Below are 20,612 nucleotides of genomic sequence, written 5' to 3' on the forward strand. Positions count from 1 at the left end.
GGTAAGGAGGGCTGTGCTGGATCCACTCCTTTAGTCTGGATCCAGGAACAATCCCTTTTCCACTTGTCAGCACAACCTGAAGGAACCAGCACAAACAACGTTCCAAACAACTACTGAACAGAATAACACAGAACGTTGACAGTCCCAGTGTCTTGAGATGAAACTCACTAAAAAAACGGCAATTCAGCAGCTGAAAAGTGTGTACGAAAGCCAGTGGAACAAATGAAACAAATGCATACAAATACCAGCGATATCCACAGCCAAACTCTCAGCAGTTAGATAAACTTTTAGAAAGCCAGTGGAACAGATGAAACAAATGAAATGAATTTCTTCAAAAACCAACGGTATCCTCAGCCAAACTGTAATTTTATTAAACGAAACATAGAATAATCCAACGGGTTAAGTGCTTTCACTTGCTAAATGGCAAGCTTCTTCGTTTTTTTGGTGAGTTTCGTCTCAAGACACTGGGACTGTCAACGTTCTATGTGTTATTCTGTTCACTTGTCAGCACAGGATTTTCTAGTACTGGGTCACCTGGCTTCACGTATGTCATCCAGTACCTGCTTGCATAGGCTGGCCACTGGAGGAGAAGTCAAGGAATAAGCCAGGCTGTAAGGTTCAGGGTCTGCAAATGCGGATGCAAGAACTGTCCCTCCTGCTGAGTTAGGAGAATTGGGATCTGGGGGAGGTGCCATGGAGGCAACAGTGACAGACTGCGCAGTAGTGTGTACCAGTGTTGGCATGGCCAGTCTGGGACAATTAGGATTGCTCTTGGTCTTTCCTCCCTCATCTTGAGTAATACTCTTGCAAGAAGAGGTAGAGGGGGAAATGCATAGATTGAGAGGTTTGCCCACTGGAAGGATAGGGCATCCACTTTCCAGGCTTTGCTGTAAGGTTCCCTGGTGCAGAATTTGCTAAGCTGGTGGTTGTAGGGGGAGACAAATAGGTCCACCTTCAGGGAACCCCATTTCTGGGTCACAAGGCTGAAGGTGTTGTGGTTTAATTGCCACTCGTGTGGGTCTAGGATATTTCTGCTTAAGTTGTCTGCCAGAGAGTTACCTGGCAGGAATTGAGCTTGCAGGTGAATATGCATGGCTGAGGTCGTGTTCCACAGAGTCATGGCTAGCCTGAAGAGTGGGTTACCCCCTGCTTGTTGATGAATCACAACACTGTGGTGTTGTCGGTTTTGATTAGTAGAGGCCCCGGAGAGAGAGTAGGGATCTGAAAGCTGTCAGAGCATGCCGAACAGCTAGCATCTCTTTTTGGTTGATGTGCAGATGAATTTGATTTGGGCTCCAGTGGCCCTGAATGCACCTGCCATCCAGATGTGCACCCTAGGCATAGTCTGATGAGTCTGTGGTTAGGGTCTGGCCAGTGTGGGGCTGTGTAAAGGGAAGCCCCTTGTTGTGGTTGCATGCTACTGCCCAACAAAGGAACTCTTTCCTTAGACAAGGTATCACAGGTATGATAGTTTCCAGGTCCTGAGAATGTTGGCACCAAAGACTTTTTAAGTACCACTGAAGTTTCCTCATATGCAGTCTGGCATATGGAATTAGTAGAATGCAGGAGGCCATAAACCCTAGAGCTTGCAGGATTTTCCTTTTGGAAAACTGGGTTCTGGTGGACATTTGAGAGAAGTAGCCTGTCAAGATGGGCTTGTTTTTCTGGAGTAAGGAATGCCATCTGGGATGCTGTGTCCAAGCTTGCTCCCAGGAATAGAATTTTTTGACTGGGGACTAGTTTGGATTTCTTTTCGTTGACAGTGTACCCCAGGGAGGTTAGAAAGGCCTTAACAAATGTCAGGTGCTGCAACAGCTTTTCTTGACTGACTGCCTGAATCACGCAATCGTCCAAGTAGGGGTAAATCTGAATATTTCTCTGCCTGCAATAGGCAATAGCTGGAGCCAGGCATTTTGTGAAAACTCTGGGAGCAGTGGATAAGCCAAAGGGTAGTGCAGAGAACTGATAATGCACAGATCCTGCCCTGAAACGTAGATATTTTCTGCAGGAGTCCCTGACTGGGATGTGCAGATAGGCCTCCTTTAGGTCTAGGGTGGCTAACCAGTCATCTGCATCTTTGGACGGCATAGGGAGACGCTGCTGTAGGGTGAGCATTCTGAATTTTGGTACCAGCAGGAAGGTGTTTAGAATAGATAGCTCTAGGATTGGGCGCCAGGTGCCCTCTTTTCTGGGTACCAGGAAAAGTCTGGAATAAAAACCTTGGTCTATCTGTTCTGCAGTAACAGGCTGAATTGCCCTTATGGAGAGCAGGGACTGAACTTGGTTTTGTGCCTCTGCCCACTGGTTTGAAGAAAGGTCTGGGAACCCTTTTGGGGTTGACAGCATGTGGAAATAAGATCTGTATCCCTGGAATACTATGTTGACGACCCATCGATCGTTGGTGATGGAGGTCCAGTTTTTTGCATGGTGGGCAAGTTTTCCTCCTAGAGGCATGAGCAATTAGGCAAAGGGGAGGAGTTGAGAAGTCATTGTGAATTCTTTCCATAAGGGGGTGGCTTAGCACTCTCTGTTTTAGAAGTGGAGGTACTCCATTGCTTAGATCGCTGCATACCCTGAGACTGTAGTCTGGGGGGTCTGTTTCCCCTTGGTCTACGTTGAAGTGGCCTTGAGGGGGCTGGAAAGGACCAATGTTTTGAGGGGCAATGCCTACTGAATATTGGAGGCTGCACTTGCAAAAAAATCTTTGTCTGCGTAGACTTTGCTTTTTCTTCCATCTTTTTTAAAACCTCATTTGCTTTGGTGCCAAACAGATTGTCCTTGTTCAGAGGTGCGTCCAATAATTTTGATTTGACATGGTCTGGCAAGGTCTGCTCCTTAAGCCAGACATGCCTTCTAAGTAAAGAACCTGTGACTGCTGCCTTGCAAGATGCTTCTAGGGCATCAAACCCACATTGCAGGGTATGCTTGCTGACTTGGCTTACAGAATGCATAAGCTCCTGTAACTCTTTATTTTTTGCACAGTCAGGGAAGGTAGATAATTTTTGCTCAAGTTCCACAGTATATGTTGTTGGTATTTCAGCATGTGGAACTGACAATTTAATGTTCCAATGGCAAGAGTTGCAGAGGCATATACTTTTTTACCCCATCTGTCTAAAGCTCGGGAATCCCTGTCCAAGGGGCTGGAATTCTTAGCTGTAGTTGCTTTTATTCCTTTAGGTCCTTGGGAGATGACCTCTGGGTCAGCAGTAGGATTTCTGAAAAGAAATTTGTGCGAGTCAGGGACTCTGTAGTATCTGTCAGGTTTCCTGGGAGCAGGAGGTAAAGTATCAGGAGTTAGACTGGATTCCATAAAGACATCATCCACAACATCGAGAACAGGAGGGATAGCTAAGGGTCTGTGTTGTGGTAAATCTAAAAATTCCCCAAGTCTCTTTTTGGACTGAGGATAATCCTGGCATTCACAATGGAAATACTCTCTCAAAGTATGTAGGGTTTCACCAAAAGAAAAATCCTCTGGAGGGGAGGCAGAAGGAATGGATTCCTCTGCATCTGAATCCTCATAGGCAGATATGGGCATGTCTTCATAATCAGAAACCTCAGAGTCGTCGGACTCTTGGTCAGATAAAGCTGCTGGGGACAAGTCTCTTTCTTTTAGCAGGGGAAGGCTGGCTTCCCCCTAATCAACATAAGGTCTTCTGCCATTTTAAGCATATGTGACTGTGGCAAGGAAGCAGGCGCTTGAGTTTGGTCTTCAATTTTTTAGGTGTAGCTTGTACTCTTGGCCTTTGAAACTCAGTAGTTTTAGAAAGAACTCAAGATGCAAAAGAAGTCGTCAGTTTGAGTCGAATATCGGTTGTGCAAAGAACTTCCTCAGAAGCCGGTGCCTGCACAGCGGCTCTAGACCCATCCAAGGTAGAGACATTCGCAGGTCCTGTAGTTAAAGAAGAGCCTCGCGGCATACCGGACTCTGAACAGGTCTTGGTAGCAGCCTGCGAATCCATCGAAGCAGGCATCAGGGGCTGAGTACCGGCATCTAGCTTAACGGAAGTGTCAGCAGTTGTGGACCTGTGCTGTCTGTCTCTGTCTTATACTTACGTTTCCTCAGCAGATCAGTAGTCGGATGGCTTACCGAAGCCATTTCGGAATACGGAGATCGAGAACGAAAGTATTTAGCTACAATAAGGGCGCGACGACGAATAGTTCGGACATAGAACAAAGCACAAAACAGGCAGCAAGGTACATCGTGGTCTGGGCCTAAACAGGTGACGCAGTAAGAATGGAAATCTCGGTGTGGTATTTGCTTTTCAAAGGCGAAACAATTGTTAACTTTTTCTGACATCGGTTAGAGTAAGAAAAAAAGGATCCCCAATGGGGTACTTAGCTTTAGAAGACTTCAACTTCAATTTCAGAAACGAAAACTCAGGTAGCGGCCGACTGGCACTCATGTGAACTGCTTCTGCTTCAGGCTCCTCTGCAAGAAAGACTGATACAATGGCGTCTGCTGCCTGTTTTTATACCACTGATGACCTGAAGTCTGTCCTGAAGCAACAGCAACCGACACAGAAATACTAAGCCTCTGGTATTCGGGCCAACTGAGGGCTACCCCTGGCAGGATAACCCAAGTGTGATGACTGCAACAGTGAAACACGAAGAACATCTGCCACAACTAAAGGAAGCCCAGGGCCATCACACATCACTGCAAGCTCGACAAGTGATGAACAAGATCTGGAGAGACAGAACTGTGCTTGGGATTTTGGGACAAAGGGAGAAATTTAACCCAAGGACTCTATCAATGTTGAGTCAACAGAGACAGTGCCAAAGTCCATTTGGAGAAATGTGAACCAGATCATGTCAGATATGTTAGCCATAGTGGAGTTGGTTCTCCCCAGTACAATGGTCAGCTTAAAGTGCAAGCAGGCTCCATTTTAATGACCTTGTGCTAACAAGCCATTACTCGCCCTCTATATAACTGCAAAATTAATCAATTTCAATTAAAACCTTTGTTTAAGTAAATAGTAATCCATCCTCAATTACTCTTAGATTGTTAAATTAACTATTCTACGAATTTTTTCAGCAGCAATGATAATTAGACCCAGTAATACTATTACTAGGCACCTCCAAGTATTTTAGCTACTCAATGAAGGATTTAGGCCTTAGCATTAGGGTACACTCATACCCCCTTTTTTGCTGCCTATCCTACAAACATACTGCACCCCTTCTCTATTAGTATTTACAAAAGGATATTGCACAATACGGTGGAACTAAAAGAAGCTTTGGACCTCGACTGAAAGTCCAGTTCATACTGGGACATAAATGTGTGAGGACCCACCCAAGTAGCAGTTGCACATTCATCATCCAAAGCAGCCCTGGAGAAAAAAAGCTGAAGAAGTGCCATAGCTCTAGTACAATGACCTTTTAAATTCAAGGACTTTCCTTTCAAACTATACCCAAAGGGAATACAACCAGACAGCCACCTGGAAAGAGTAACCTAAGACACAGGCATGCCCAAGTGGGCCTTTAAAAGGAAATAATTGTTTAGACTTTCTGAAAGATTTAGCTCTGTCCAAGTAAAACCTCAAGTGTCTACGTACATCAAGACAATGTGGTAAATATTCTCCCTTGTTGGAAAATTCAGGAAAGAACACTGATAAATGAATGGACTGATTCAAATTGTTCTTCACAGCCACCTTAGGGAGAAAGGAAGGATCCGTGAGGAGGGGCACCCATTCTTTATGGAAAAGCAAGTACGGCAGTATCAAAGAGAGGGCCTGCAGTACTTGTTTTTTCATAAAGATAGAGTAAAAAAAACAAGTATGGAAGTGCCAAAGAGACAGCCTGCAGTTCTCACACTCACTTGGCAAATGTAACAACCACTAAGAATAAAGTTTTCCAATATAATAGCTTCATGTCAGCAGAAGGTTCAAATGCAGGTGCAGTCAGCACCTGAAGCATGAAAGTAAATCCCACAATGGGATAGCGTCCTGAATAGGAGGGCAGTGCCCGTTGTGGTTACCCTTTCTACTGTGGGGGGAACCCTCAGAAGGAGCTTCCTGAAAAAAAGTTGCTGTACTTTTCTGAGAGAAGGTCTACTGAGGGGTGCCACAACATACTTCAGTAACAGGCAGCATTCTCAAATTCGACTTACTCCTGGTCAAAGTCTCCTTAACCTTAGGCCCAAACAATGAAGAGCCATCAAAGGGGAGGGGGGTGTTAATAAAGTATGCCTTGAAGCAGACTGTAAAATTACAGTCTCATCCTAGCATGGTAACGCATTGCAATGCTGGCGCCAGTGCCTTGTGATGTGCCATCAACTCCATTAGACATCAGGCACATGGGCACATTAGCAGTGGACTGTAAGGCAGATATTGGAGTCTACAAAGTCCTCCAAGACTCCAGAGCCTGCTGTGTCTTAATGATCTTCAACTTCCAACACAATACTTTGCTGAATTCTGGTCAAGTGAGCGAGACAGTTTAACGTCCTCTGTGTGAACATGGCTGAGGTGTAGGACTGCCTGTCCAACCAGTACAATGCCCGAGATTCCCTATATGGGGGTTGAGCTGAGGAACTCTCTTTTCAAATGTCTTTCTTAGTGGCCACTGCCGTCACAACTGCATCAGTGGCCGGAACAGACTACAGTGTGCCGGTCCTTGGAAGGGGCAAGAATCTTGTCTGGTTTCTTGGGAACTGGTTGCATCATATTGGACTCCTTCCATTTCCTCCAGGACACCAGGTCAATAAGAGCATTTAGAGGGGGGACCATCCAGGACATGAATGGGCCCACACAGGTGGCCTCCAAAAATACAGATTCCTCTAGAGACAGGGATTTGGCAGTCCAGCCCCTGTACTGGTGAAGCAGTTTTAAAAGATTGCCAAAGAAAGTGTCCTTGCAGGGGGATTTAGGGGATCCCTCTCCTTCATCAAGGCTTGCATCCTTGCTGAGGGATTTTTCAAGAGAATCCAGGTGCTTCCTCTTGCACTGCCTCTTGCCTCAAAGTTCCTCCCCTGTACCCTGTAGAATTGGGAGGGTGGTGCTGGAAGAAGCCTGAAGGTAGGGCAGACTGGAGACCACCCAGGGTAAGCTTTCTCAGAGCAGACTGAAGCATGTCCACAAGTGCAGATGTCAAAGATGGAGGGATACCAGTCGCAGCTGGCCACACCTTCTCCTGATGGGAAAACATCTTCTCCAAGACATCCATGTCAAGGACTGAAGCAGGCCACCCACAGTGCAGATACCTAGGATCTAAAATCACAAGCTCTCACTGGACACCGGAGCCGTACCAACCTATCCCAATGCCAAGACTGGAGCTGAACTTCAAGAGCAGAGGCCCTGTACGAGAAGGACGATTCCATACTGGAACAGTTAAACATGACCTGTACAACCTTGTCTTGACATGTCTGCTCCCAGGTCACTAGGCTCTGATCCAATCAGAGTCGAGGAAACCAAGGTAGGGGTAGGAGCTGAAATTAGTCAGGCTGTTGGATCCGACCCTAAGGGAGGAAAGACAACAGACCCTGATGGTCTTGGAAGTGTAGGGTTTGAGGAATGAAACCAACTTAAAAGGAGATGACAATTAAGGTCGAGGACCTGAAGCCAAGCCACTTAGGCTAACTGCCATCTGTGACTGGAACAAGGATCACATCAGCTGCTCTAAATCCACGGATATTAAACTCCTGACCTAATGGTATGATCGAGTCAACAAAGGCACTGATGGAGGCTTGAGTACTGATGACAGCTCAGATCCAGGCAAAGATAATGACTCTTGAGAGGACTCCCGTGGAGTAGAAGGGGAGAAGGAAAAAAGTCCTTCCCCACTGGAGCTCCCTGGACAAGAAAAAGCTAGGAACAATGACAGCGGGAGACAGAACCTCACCCAGAATTTGTGCTGAAGGCAATCGGGTCCAAACTGACAGCAGAGTCTAAACTGCTGGGGGAGCTGAGGGTCTTGGGACCCTTTGGATCTAGTGCACCAGAAGAGAAAAGATTGTTTTTTGTCTCCCTCTGAAGATTTAAGGTCCTTACAGCTCTGCTTATGACCTCAAGTCCTCTTCCCCCTTTGCTGGAATGAGCAGAAGAATCATCAGCAGGCAACAGTCCTTTCAGAACCAACTTGACTTTTCTCTCATTGATAGCAGAAGTGCTGAAGCCCTCACAAATAGCACAAGAAGATTCATGATGGGCAGTTCCCTGACAGTATATACACCTGTCATGGGCATCCTATGACAGGAGCTTGTAACAACAAGCTACACACTTTTTAAAACCATTCTGCATACCTCAAACCTATTGCAATAAACACTACACTACCAAGGTCTAACAAGGAAAACCCTAACACCTAAAGCACAGCAAACACTAACCACGCTAGAAAAACGCACACTAGGCAAGATAGGCCTGCTAACAAGAACACCATCTAACCCTAAACTTACACCTAACCTACTATAAGAAAAAAGCTAAACCACAAATAGCAAAACACAAGAAAGCAAGGGAAGAGGTTAAAACAGGCTAAATCACACTCAGAAAAATCCAAAAAATGACACACTCCTGCAGAGAACACAACCAAGCTACTGCCCAGGAATGGCGGGAAACGAGACCTGAGGTAATCTTAATTGAGCAAGAGATTATGAGTAGAGGAGGTAGAGCTCAGTGGGCTGAAATCTATGGAATATGGCTAGTCTGATCACAGTACATCCGATAACCCACAGGTTGAATCCAGACAGAAAAGACTACATCAGATCCCACTAATTTCAAAGATAAAATAGAATTGTTTATAGCACACTGAAAAAAAAATTCCACTGAAAGACTGCTACATTCTGCTTAGATCTCTTTGAAAATTTGCTACATGCTGCCTAGATCTCTGAGGTCTGATTGTGAGAATCATTGAGCAAAAGGCAGGAATGCTATGGTCAATCTGCAGTGGGGATGGATTGGATCTCTGGAGATTCCTCAGCTTTCAAACAGCAGTCAACTAAGAAAGTTCTGGAGAATTACAGGCAGGAAAGAAATGGACAAGTTTAGCAAGTTACAGAGCTAAAGTGTTCAGTGCAAAAGCTATCCAGGAGATGTTCACCAAGTCCTTTCTTTCACAATGCAATCTATATGTGCACAGTGGTAACAGTATACAACACCCACAACAATATTCCATTATCTTTTTTTGTTTGCTTTAATTGCTGGCTCATTTATACAAAGCTGCTCATCATTTGGCGATGACGCCACAGGCTATGAGAGATTTTGCAAGCATCTGAAGCCATCTGTGGCTTCAGACAAATGAAACCAAGTACAAATTTGCATTTGCATTGCTTACTCTCAATATACTATGAATGTTTGCTGGGCTACTTATTTTTCTGCACTTTTGAGTTTTAAAGTTGCTTTTTGAACTGCTGTATGCTGTTCTGCACTGAAATACATTGTATCTAGTGATTTGTTAGTTAGTTCCAGGCTGTTTGCGGTTCTTTAACACTTGGGCTCCAAACCAGTTATTTGACATTAAGAGGGTCAAACTTTGTACTCCTGTGGCAGGAGAGGGCTGGTTTCACCTATATGAGCTGAGAATTGTGGGTAGAAAGCTCAATGCGTGCTTACCTGACTGGCCTGAGGGCAAAGTTAGTGTAAAACTTGCCTTTTTTCTGAGCATATATAAACCTCACATTTCTGCAAGTCCTGGCTCATTTAGCCAGAGCTGTTCCTCATTTGGCGATGATGCCAGAGATGTGGAGAGACTCTGCAAGCATATGAAGCCATCTGTCACAAGACAAATGAACCCAAGTACAATTTCTTACTTGCACTGCTTATTCTCATTATACTGTGAAGATTTACTGTGCTATTTATTGCTTTTCTGCACAAATTGTGTGTTTACCTGAGTGGACTTGGGGCACAGCTAATGTAAAGCTTGTTTTTTGTGAACGGATATAAGCCTCTTGTTTGTGAGATGCTGCTCTTCATGCAGCAACAGTTAGTGTTGCTTTGTATATATGCAATCACCTGAAGTCAAATTTTCTGTATAAAAGCAAACTCAGTCCCACGATACTCACAGGGCAACTAGTCTGCACGGTGAGCAGCATTTATGCATCCAGTTAGGACTATTTAGATCTGCAGTACCTTATCATAGCTCCCAGGAATGTCGCTGCTCAGACAGCATCTGGCTCGAGCACTGGGCATCATCGCTGGCCAGGTTAGCTGCAGATTACATCAAGCAAGCACCCACTCCTCATCCAGTTACAAACGCCCTCCACTCCTATCCTTTGCAAAGTACAGCTAGATTTGCAACCATGGATGGGCACTTTCCTACCATCTCTGTTTCTGGCTTGGTGGACTAGGGCATCCCCAAGGCAATGTAACAGTTGCCTCATATACACTTACAACCACTTAATTCTCAGACAAATACGGTATGTGAGAGATGTAGTTACACACTGCAACCAGAGGCTAGACTTTCACATACAGACACAAAAAGAAACAAAAAGGTTGTCAGTGACTCAAACACACCATTCACCACACCCATGAAGGACAACACACATAGACATACATATGCAAAGGTGCTCACATGTAACTTACTCAAACCTCATACGCCTCTCAGGCACAGTTTTCAGAAACTTTGCATGCACACAAACAAGACAATTACCAGCATAGCAAATACCAAGCCCATAAGGCGAAACTCTCCACAACCCAACATTCTGGTCATAGGTGACTCCACTTTGAGGCACACTGATGTCCTCCTTACCAGAGTGGATACGGAGAACATTACAGATGGTTGCCTGTCAAGGGCCAAGATCCATCAGATCATGTAAGCACTCAGGCCACTTACCCCTACGTACCAGTATGACTCAGGCATAGTCCATTTGGAGGTGAATGACCTGAGACATACCTCCTTAGACTGCGTAGAGAGAGACAAGACTGAGCTCTCAGAATATGTATCACAGGTAGGTATAATTCCTTAACAGTGAGCAGCAATCTACCGCCTCCAAGGATAATACCACAAAACCAACAGAAAATGATAGACTTCAACAACTGGTTTAGCTACTGGTGTTATTCCAAAAGGGTCCTATATTTGTCAGCCTGGGAAGACATGATCGACAGGCCACACTGCTTTGCCAGGGATGGTCTTGACCCATTACCTCTAGACTTTCAGATATTGGCCAAAACATTATCCACCCCATAGTGCTTTTTTAGGCAGTGCCAAACATACAAACCTTCCAATATAACAAAAGCTACTCAGGACAACAAGACAAGTTAAAGGTGTTACTGCTCAATGCTAGGAGTCTCAACAAGACCCCTGATATTAACAGGTTGCACAACAAAAGAAAGAAAATCCTGACAAGCAGTAAGAGGGCATGTGCACAACAAAGCTAAAAGTCCCTCATAAGTCTAAACAAATGAATCGGGGAACTAGTCATGTCTCTGAAAGCAGACTTTGATATTCTGATATTGTTCCTATACAAATAGATTTCTCTTTTTCTTCGTATACATATATATATTTCAGCATGCCATGCTTTTAAGCAGCTTAAGTGGCAAGGTCAAATTCAGCGCTGTGTTAAATTGAAATCTCTAAGGATAGAAATGCAGTCTTTGACATGGTTTGTTAGCTGAACATCCTGTTGCTATAGCCTGGGTGTGAGTAATGCTAGATTTTCCCACGGTTGGTGTGGTTTGGTCATGAGGGCGAACCCCGAGTGGCCAAACAAAGACAACCGTGGGTAAATCTAGCATTACCCACACCCAGACGTGGGTTAATGCTATTATACAATGACATTTATTTAAGAAAAAAAAATACTTACTTTTCTTAAATAATGTCCTTGTATAACGGCGCCGTGCTGTCCTTCCACCTCTGGCTATCTCCTCCTTGCCCTATCTGATGTACTGAGCATGCGTTTGGAACTTGCGTTCCCACGCATAGCCAGTACATCAGTACTCGGGAAAGTAAGCAACGGAGAAAAGAAGATCTCCGTTGCTACTCTTAAAACCTTAAAATTAAAGAATATATCAACGGAGAAAAGTCCAAGCGATCAGACCATTTTCCACTGTATATCCTCAACAGGCACGCTGGTTGGGCTGGCCAGTCAGCGTGCTCATTTTACGATGTTAACGTCAATGTATAATTCATAATAAACATTCCAAAGGACTGACATATGGCTTTTCATATAGAGGTGTCAGGTGTATTCATTCACACATTTTCATTGTCATAGTCTGACATCTTGCACTATGCTCGGTTTCCTGTGGTGGCATTATCTTGAATATCTGTTTCTTTACAGAATTGTCATTGCAACAGAAGTAACAAATCCCATATATTTCATCGGAAAAAAGTATTTTTTTCCCAATTTTCACCATGTCACAGATGAAATGCCATCATTTTCAATTAATAAATTGGTGAGGTCAAAGTTGATGTTCTGCTGCACTGAAATACTTAAGGGTAGAACAGCAAGCAGTCTGTGTTTTGTAGATGAACAGTCTGTTGTTACTGGCTTGAAACTTTCATAGTGAAATCTCAAGCAGTGACTAAAATATGATCTTTTTATACATACACTGCCCCAGTCTGGAATTTTGAACTATACTAATTTTTCCACTGGGGGTGTTGTGTTGTTGAACTTCGGGTCAATGTGCACAACACATTAAAGGCCTACAGTATTTGTCTACTAAGTTTTCCTTACATCAAAAGTAAAAACCATGCATATTTACCAGGAAAAACGTTTCTTTTCATTTGGTAAATGCCATAGTTTGTAGTTACAATGCAGTGAGGTCAAATTAATCCTGTGCTGCACTGAAATTCATGGGAGTAGAATATCAATTTTTGGTGCATTCTGCAGCTGAACACTGTTACTGCCAAAAGCTTTTATAATACAATCTCAAAGAGGAATAAGACCTAGCATTTTATACAAAGGTGGCAGCTGCACTGGTTCACATGCTTTCACTACTGGAGTCTGACATAATGCAGTTTACCCCATTTCTATTGGCTGTGTTGTGCTGCTCAGTATAGTGAGTACTGTAATAGCCTTGCATACATCTTTCTGAGTTATCTTCGCATTAGAACAAAAATTTATGTACATTTCACAGTAAAACACAATATAAAACACAACATGCACAGTTTTTCATTTGCAACATGTCATAGCTGAAACTATACAGTTGGAGCACCTAAAGCAGCAGGGACAGATTCAGCATTATGCTGCTCTGAAATCTCCAATGGTAGAATGGCTGACTTGGGTAAGGGTTCATTTTATAGCTGAACTCCCTGCTTTCATAATGAAACTTCTAAATAGGGATGAGAAGTGACCTTTTATAGACAGGTACCTGCCTCACTGGTTTATAGGAGTTTACTACGGCAAACTGATATTCTGTATTATACTTTGCTTCCACTGGAGGTAGTGTGTTAAAACTTCTCACTATGCAGAATGTAGTACTGGCTTAAAATGCTTTTTTACTGAATCAGCATCATTTTAGAAGTATAAATCCTAGATATGTAATTGAAAGAATATATACATTTTAATTTACAATATACTACAACTAAAATTACATACTTTGGGGAGACTAAAAGAGTGGATTCATATTCAGAGTTGTTCTGCACTGTAATCACTAATGGCAAAACAACAATTTTAGATGCACTTTGTAACAAAACACCTTTATGCTACTGTCAATAGCTACACAAAAGGGGATTCTGAGGTACGTCCTTCTTAAGTAGGCACAAGTTGGACTGGTTTGCAGGCTTTAAGGGTTTTCCACTGGCTGACATTTTGCATTACAGTGGTCTTGAACAGTTACCTGCTGAGTTGCCATGACGTCAGAGTTAAAAATCATCTGTTTTCCACACGACAAAAATATTGCATTGCTTCATTTCCAATATGCCAAAACTAAAATACTATGGTCTGTTGTCAAATGCAGCACTGTGCTACACCAAAATCCCTAGCAGAAGAATAGAAATGTTCAGAGCTTTTTGCAGCTGAAGATGCTGCTATTACTGCCTACAATATTTACATTAACATTTCATAGAGGGACAGAGAGGTGATCTATTATGCACAAGGTTATATATGTATTAAGGATATTGTTTTAAACTTCTACTCAGTATGCAGAACTTATCAGTGGACTTTACTACTTCTTCAATTCACTGTCATTGCATTAGAATTTCAAACATTCTATATATTTCACCAGAAAAATATATACATGTTTTGATTTGTAACATGTCATAGCTAAAATGCCATTGTTTGAGGAAGCCAAAGCAGATGGGTCAAATTTAGCATTCTGCTCATGGCCTTTGAAGCCAAAGCAAACTCAGAGAACGGACATCCAATGGCAATTCTGTGAGAGTATACACTGCAAATGTTACATTAGCAGAGATCTCCTCCTTGAAGATTTGGCTCATACAGATAAGGTAAGAAATACTATCTGGTGCTTATAGACTCCTCATTCAGCTCTGGAAGACATTCTATACTTAAGCAGCAGAGGTGGCCTAGAAAAACAGGAAGGATAGAACAAGAAGGTGCATGATAAATACTCTCCAGCAGGGACACTGCTTGTTTTCATTTTTACAGGTCATTAACCAGTCCTGAGTGACTTCATTAAAGAGCACGTCATCCCAAAATAGAGCATCTCAGATGAATTATTTCTACTAATCTTTAAAGGACAGCATTGGCACTGCCATTCCGGCAGAACAAATTCCTGAGGCTGTTGCTCTAGCCAAATTGTCAGCACAATCAAAATTACAGAGGGCTATCTGGAAACCTACTGCGGGAACAGCATCAAAGGTCTTTTTCTAGATCCTTCATGTTTGCAGACTCACAGAGGTCTGCCAAATGTTCTAGAGTCAGTTTACTACAGTGAGCTGGAACTTCAACAAGTGAAGCAAAAAATAAGAAATCTTAGCCACAAGAGGCTAGTCACATCTAGCTGTCTTTGTATAAAGCCTGACAAAAAGACAGAAAGGTGAATGAGTGCTGTAGTCTCTGAGACCCGAGCCAAAGAGATCAAAGTGATGTCTGCTTAGGCATGCTTGGTCAGGATGCCATAACACTCCTCCAACAACTTGCAGAGGGCATAAACCTTCTACTATGCAGAGGTTGTAGAAGATGAGGTTGTCACCTCCTTCATCACCATGAGACAAAAATAGTTGTTGCATTGTAAAGCTTTCTAGAACCTCTATTAAACTCAGACGCTCAGCCTAGCAATGCATTGCCTTTCCCACTTTGTTTTACACAAAGATACTGAAAGTTAAATGTAAATATAAGACAGTAGTTTCAATGGACAAAGTGATATTATTTAATACAGTCACTTTACAAAACATTATCTGTAACAGAGATTTAGTTTTGCTCTTTCTTGAACTTTGACGCAAAGAAACAGTTAAACATAAACACAACAGATGTCACATAACATGTTAATGCAGGACACTAATAATGTATAAACAAACATTATATAGGTGCATATGAATATAAATTAATTATGAAATTGATTCTTACCTGTATTGACTAGTGTACTGCTATTGTAGAGTGTGCCAAGGTGTGGTCCAGACAGAGAAAGGAAAGTATGCAGCTTGTTTAGATAATACTTAAACCGAGGCCTTGTAAGCACAGACCGTATTATTAAATTGCCCAATGAATGACCTATAAAGCTGAAAAAAGTCATCATATAAGAGGTACTTTTCGGTTAACATACTGACTAATAAAACTGGTTAGGAGGAAAAAATCATTAAACTGCAGTTCTAGTTCACAAAACATTTTAAATGATTTAAAAGTACTGACATTTTTTGATAACTAACCATTTTACTTCATAATTTTTAAATAATGGGATACAAAGTTAAAACTGGCCTACCATAATGCTGATTCACTAAAAGGAATTCAGAAAGTGAATAGCATACAGTAAACTCTCAGTTAACTGGCACCCATGGGGGTAGATGCCAGAAAACTGTAGTTTCTGGTTGCTTTAAAGTTACTATTAAAATAGGCCTGACTAATACTGTACCCTCTACTATTTGTTTGGTTTGACTTGTTCTCAGGTTGGGGAGACAGGGAATTTATTCCTAGCTTCCCTTTTAAAACCCTAAAAACATAAGGTATGTTTCTGTGGGGGGTGGGGAGGATGGGGTGGGGGGGGAGACACAAAGTGCAACACATGAAAATTGTACTGCATTTCTTCAATTTTTTTTTTTTTTGCTGGTTGCTTGACAGTGCCCGTTGCTTGAGTACCGGTTAACTGAGAATTTACTGTAATAAGAGATGTAGTACTAAAAGTTCAAGCAGTTGCTGACGCTCACTGGAATCACAGTAATCACAGGAAATCCTAAGCTATTCAACCAGAGGGCATACATGCAAAGTTGCTGATGCCTGCTCAACCGTGTTTCTAGTACCTTATTTGTTCTACTAGAATCATACTAACATTTTAAATGACTGAACTCTAAATTTGCAGTCAATGTAGGGATCACTGATAAGTGGGAATGCCAATAGCTAGAAAGACTTGTAAATAGAAAGTAACAAATGATTTCCAAACATGTCTTTCTTTTCTCAACTTTTGGTTCTGTTCCTCTGCACTAATCTCAGGTCTTCTGACTCCCAAAAATGCCGAGCTATTATACTTATCCTTTCCTCATTGTAAAAACTATTGGCATGAGTGCTGAACAGCAGAATCCAGAGGCTAGTATACTGTTGCATGAAGGAGCATTATTCTTAGTAACACATTATTTTTTTCCATGTGCTCAGACGTGCACTGTTAGCAAATTAAAGTAACTATGTATGCCCTCAATCACACCTTGCATGTCGCTGGACTAACTCAGGTGTTAATGCACCTCTTCGTGGCAAAAGCAACCAACACCCTTTCTTTGAGAGCTGAGACTCTCATCCAACTGCTCCTGACTGGTCATCCTGCCCCAAGCTGCTAAATGAACCTTGGCACTAGTGGCATGAACAAACACTTTGCTCTGTGTTATTAGGCCAGCCTCCAAATATTTTTGTCAAATTAACTTGCATGCTCAGTGAGATTTTATATTACTAGGTCAACTAGGAAAGTCAGCAGTAAATTTGTCTTGCTAACAGACCACAGTCCATTTCAAATTCTGCATAGCAAACTAACTAAATCATCATATGATTTTGTTTAAAATGTGTGCCTATTATGGACAGGCTAGGATGCACACCTATATTTACAGTAAAAATATGGTATTTTACACACAAAAAAAAAAAGACTACTCTTACAAAAGAAAAAAAGGCTTCAGAGTCGTCTGTGCCACTGGAAAAATAAGAAATTACCACAAAATAAGACTTTCAACAGAAACTACCCAGGTCATAATTGTACATCTTCCCAACACTGAATAGCAACATTCTGCAGTAAGTCTGTTCAGTTGCTAATGGACTGGGAATGTTACATTAGAACAACTGCAATTTAACAGTCTTCAAGGCAAATAATATGCTATATGGCTGCTGTCATCTAATCTTGTTTCACTGATGCTATTCCTAAAACTGTTTGAAAGAAAAAGCATCAGTCTTAGGCATTGTAGATCACAGCATGTGTATGCACCTTTAAGAAGCATTTCCAGATGTAGCACGTGCGTATAAATACTGAGCACGTGCAGGCAGCACTGCCATTTTTGAGAGAACAGCCAGAGTGTTAACATGTATGAGTGTGGTAGTCAATCTGTTTTATAAGTTCATTTGTGTTTAAGTCACAAAGCCTCATTCCTGATGTGTTTGTGTGTAATACAGCTGCTTGAACAGAACCCACGAATGACTGTCTGTTTTATCCTGACCAGACGAGTGACATGGTGTCAGAACAGGGACTAGAAGTGCTACTTCTACGAGCCATAAGGTACAGAGTTGAAGGTGAAGCCAGACTAAGCAGGTTGACTTAAATGGAGCACAGACACACGAAAAAGGGCCAGTAACAAACTAAAAGTAAAGAAAACTACACAAATTATTTATTTGGCAAAGAAAATGAAATGGCGCATTTATAAGGCACACAAAGCATTATTAATCAAACGAGTAGCACAAAAACGTACTATTAAGCAAAACGAAAGGTACACACCACATTATTAATTAAATGAAATGTTCGAAACTACAATATTTGATAAAACTAGAAAAACTATTCATATGGAGCTCATAATTACCTTTGGTTTGCATAACAAGCATGTTTGAAGTAAAATGGGCAAAAGACAAATGTAAAGAGCAGGATAAGAGATTAAAAGGGCATATCAAGTACAATAAAAGGGCAAATTAGGCTTAAAGAACAAGGCGACTGTATGTTTCTTACTAAAACACCTTGTTTGGGCACAAACTACTATTTTGCATTGACCAAAGCCATTCAAAGTATAACTAGTGTTGTTTGAAGTATCTCAGTGTATGCAAAGTGTTTGCAGAGTGTGTGCAATTACTTCAAAGAGTTTACTGTGTGCAAAGTACAGACATATTGCAAAGTGCAGTCAAAGTACAGCCATTTCGAAAAGTTTATTTTGCTGTGTGCACTTATTCGCAAAAAGCCACCATTTCAGAGCGTTTCATACACTGTGCAGGGTTATTTTACAAAGTACAGCCATTTTGAAAGGTTCTTGTACTGTGTACAATTTGCAAAGTGCATTCATCTCAAAGTATTTCTTACTCTGAGCTTTTTCCATTGTGCACAGTCATTTCGAAGAATTCCTTACACTGATAAGGAGAGGTTTCACAAAATACAGTGCTTTCAGTGTTCATGTGCTACAGAGACTTATTTGGCAAAGCGCAGTTATTTCAGAGAGTTTGTTGTGCCATTGGGCATAATTACAAGTACTGGCATAAATATATTTGTGTGTCTATGTTCGTACATAATTTCAAGCACCTTCACTACTGTGTGTTGATATGGCAGAGGCATTTTGCAGACCAAGTCCACTTGTGTTTGACCATAATATAGCAGAGAATCGGAGAGTATTCAAGAAGGAATATGATATTTTCATACAAGCAGCTTTTTCTGAAAAAGACGCATGTACAAGGGCATTCATTTTGCTTAACTTAGCTGGGTTAGAAGCTACTGAAAGAGAGCATTCATTCGTGTATGCACCAGAAGTATATGCAGAGGAAGGGGAAAACCGTCATATCGTGGTACCGGCCGAATCAAGGGAGGACCCGAAGTGCTTAAACGTAAATTTAGAAAAATGTGCAACTCCCAGACAAATGTTACATTAGAGAGGCACTTATTTTACACAACAGACCAAAGGCCAGGTGAAACGTTTGCAGCTTATATCATTAACTTGAGAAATAAGGGTAAAACTTGCAGATTTGGTGACTTGAAAGATGAGTTAATAAAGGACAGGCTTGTGTGTGGTGTTAATAGTACTGCAGTGAGAAAGATTTTCCTTCGTGACAGTGATTTAACATTAAGCAAAGCCAAAGAGATTTGTCAAATCCATGAGGTCACAGAAAGGCACACAAGTCTGCTTACAAGTGATAAAAGCATGGTTTCAGCAGTCTCAAATGTAGACAGCATGCAACACGTGGCAAGCAGAAACAGGCCTAAGCACATGGCAGCAGCAACTCCTGTGGTTGTGGCAAGAGAACTCGGAGCTTTCTAGCAAGTTCCAAGACTATTTCAGTAAAAGGAGCATGTGCAGTACAGTATGAGTGAGTCAGCAAAATCCAAGTCAAGTCTTATTGTCAATTGTCGTAATTGTGGAGCCAACCATGGGTGTAAAAGACTGAAGTGCTTAGAATTTGGTTAGCAATGCCACAAGTGTAAAAAATGGATCCATTTTCAAAAGTTTTGTAAATCAAGCAAGCCTCATTCAGTTAAGAAATGTCACTCAAAAAGGCAGGTTAATCATATAGAGAGCTGCAACCCTACTTTTTATGTACATCGTGTATCAGTGGTCGGTGAAAAGGTTAATGCAGTAGATTTGATGGCAAAGAATGAAGTAATTTGTACTGTCCTGATGAATGGTAAACCCACACAGCTCAAAGAATGATAGTGATAAAAAGTTCAATGTAATGTCAGCAGAAACATTTGCTAAAGTGAGAGCTAGTGAGCAACTTAATTTGGTCAATTCTGCGAAGCTTGTTGCTTATGGATGTTAAGAAATTCAAACCAAAGGCACAGTAGTGCCTTCATGCTATTCGGCTGGGAACAGTTGCACCTTGCAATTTTGTGTGTTCCAAAGACCCATGCAGTCATTATTATGTCTCAGAGACAGTTTCAGAATGAAAAGTACAGTTTGTACCTACCATAAATGTAGATGTTCGATTGTTCACACTGCTGCAGTCATTACACTTGGGTTATCCTGCCGTCAGGCAGTCCCGTAGTCGGCCAGAGTTCCAAAGTCTTGGTCCAGCGTCGGTTGCTGTCGCTTCTTCCCTGACGTCAGTGCGCCAGGGGTATACAAGATGCATCCGACGCCATTTTCTTCAGTTTTTCTTGCCCCAGATGTCAGGTGTCCCCTAGTAGGTAGGCAATACATAATGCTAATAAAAAAAAAAAAAAAAAAAAAATATATATATACATATATATAAATAAAATAAAAACAATACCTTCAGTTACAAGCAAATACACCACACAGGTTGTATTGGATAGAAAGGTATAGGCAAGTCCAGCTAGTTCAGAGGGGAATGGAGGGAGGGTAACCTGGACTGCAGCAGTGTGAACACTCGAACATCTACATTTATGGTAGGTACAAAACTGTACTATGTTCATCGTGTTACACTGCTGCAGTCATTACACTTGGGTAGAATCCCAAAG

At 41.9% G+C, this 20,612-nt stretch overlaps 1 protein-coding gene across 1 annotated transcript in view; it reads right to left on the minus strand.

Moving 5' to 3' along the window:
• The window catches only part of FAM135A (family with sequence similarity 135 member A), a 1,678,755-nt gene that overhangs the window by 445,219 nt on the left and 1,212,924 nt on the right, over positions 1–20,612 (minus strand). The window contains exon 18 of the mRNA XM_044063901.1: positions 15,389–15,540. Coding sequence (XP_043919836.1) covers positions 15,389–15,540 — 152 coding nt within the window. The remainder of the gene's footprint in view (positions 1–15,388; positions 15,541–20,612) is intronic.

The sequence above is a fragment of the Protopterus annectens genome, chromosome 2.part2 (genome assembly GCF_019279795.1).
Source record: "Protopterus annectens isolate FY-2018-M chromosome 2.part2, PAN1.0, whole genome shotgun sequence".
NCBI classification, from domain to species: Eukaryota; Metazoa; Chordata; order Ceratodontiformes; family Protopteridae; genus Protopterus; species Protopterus annectens.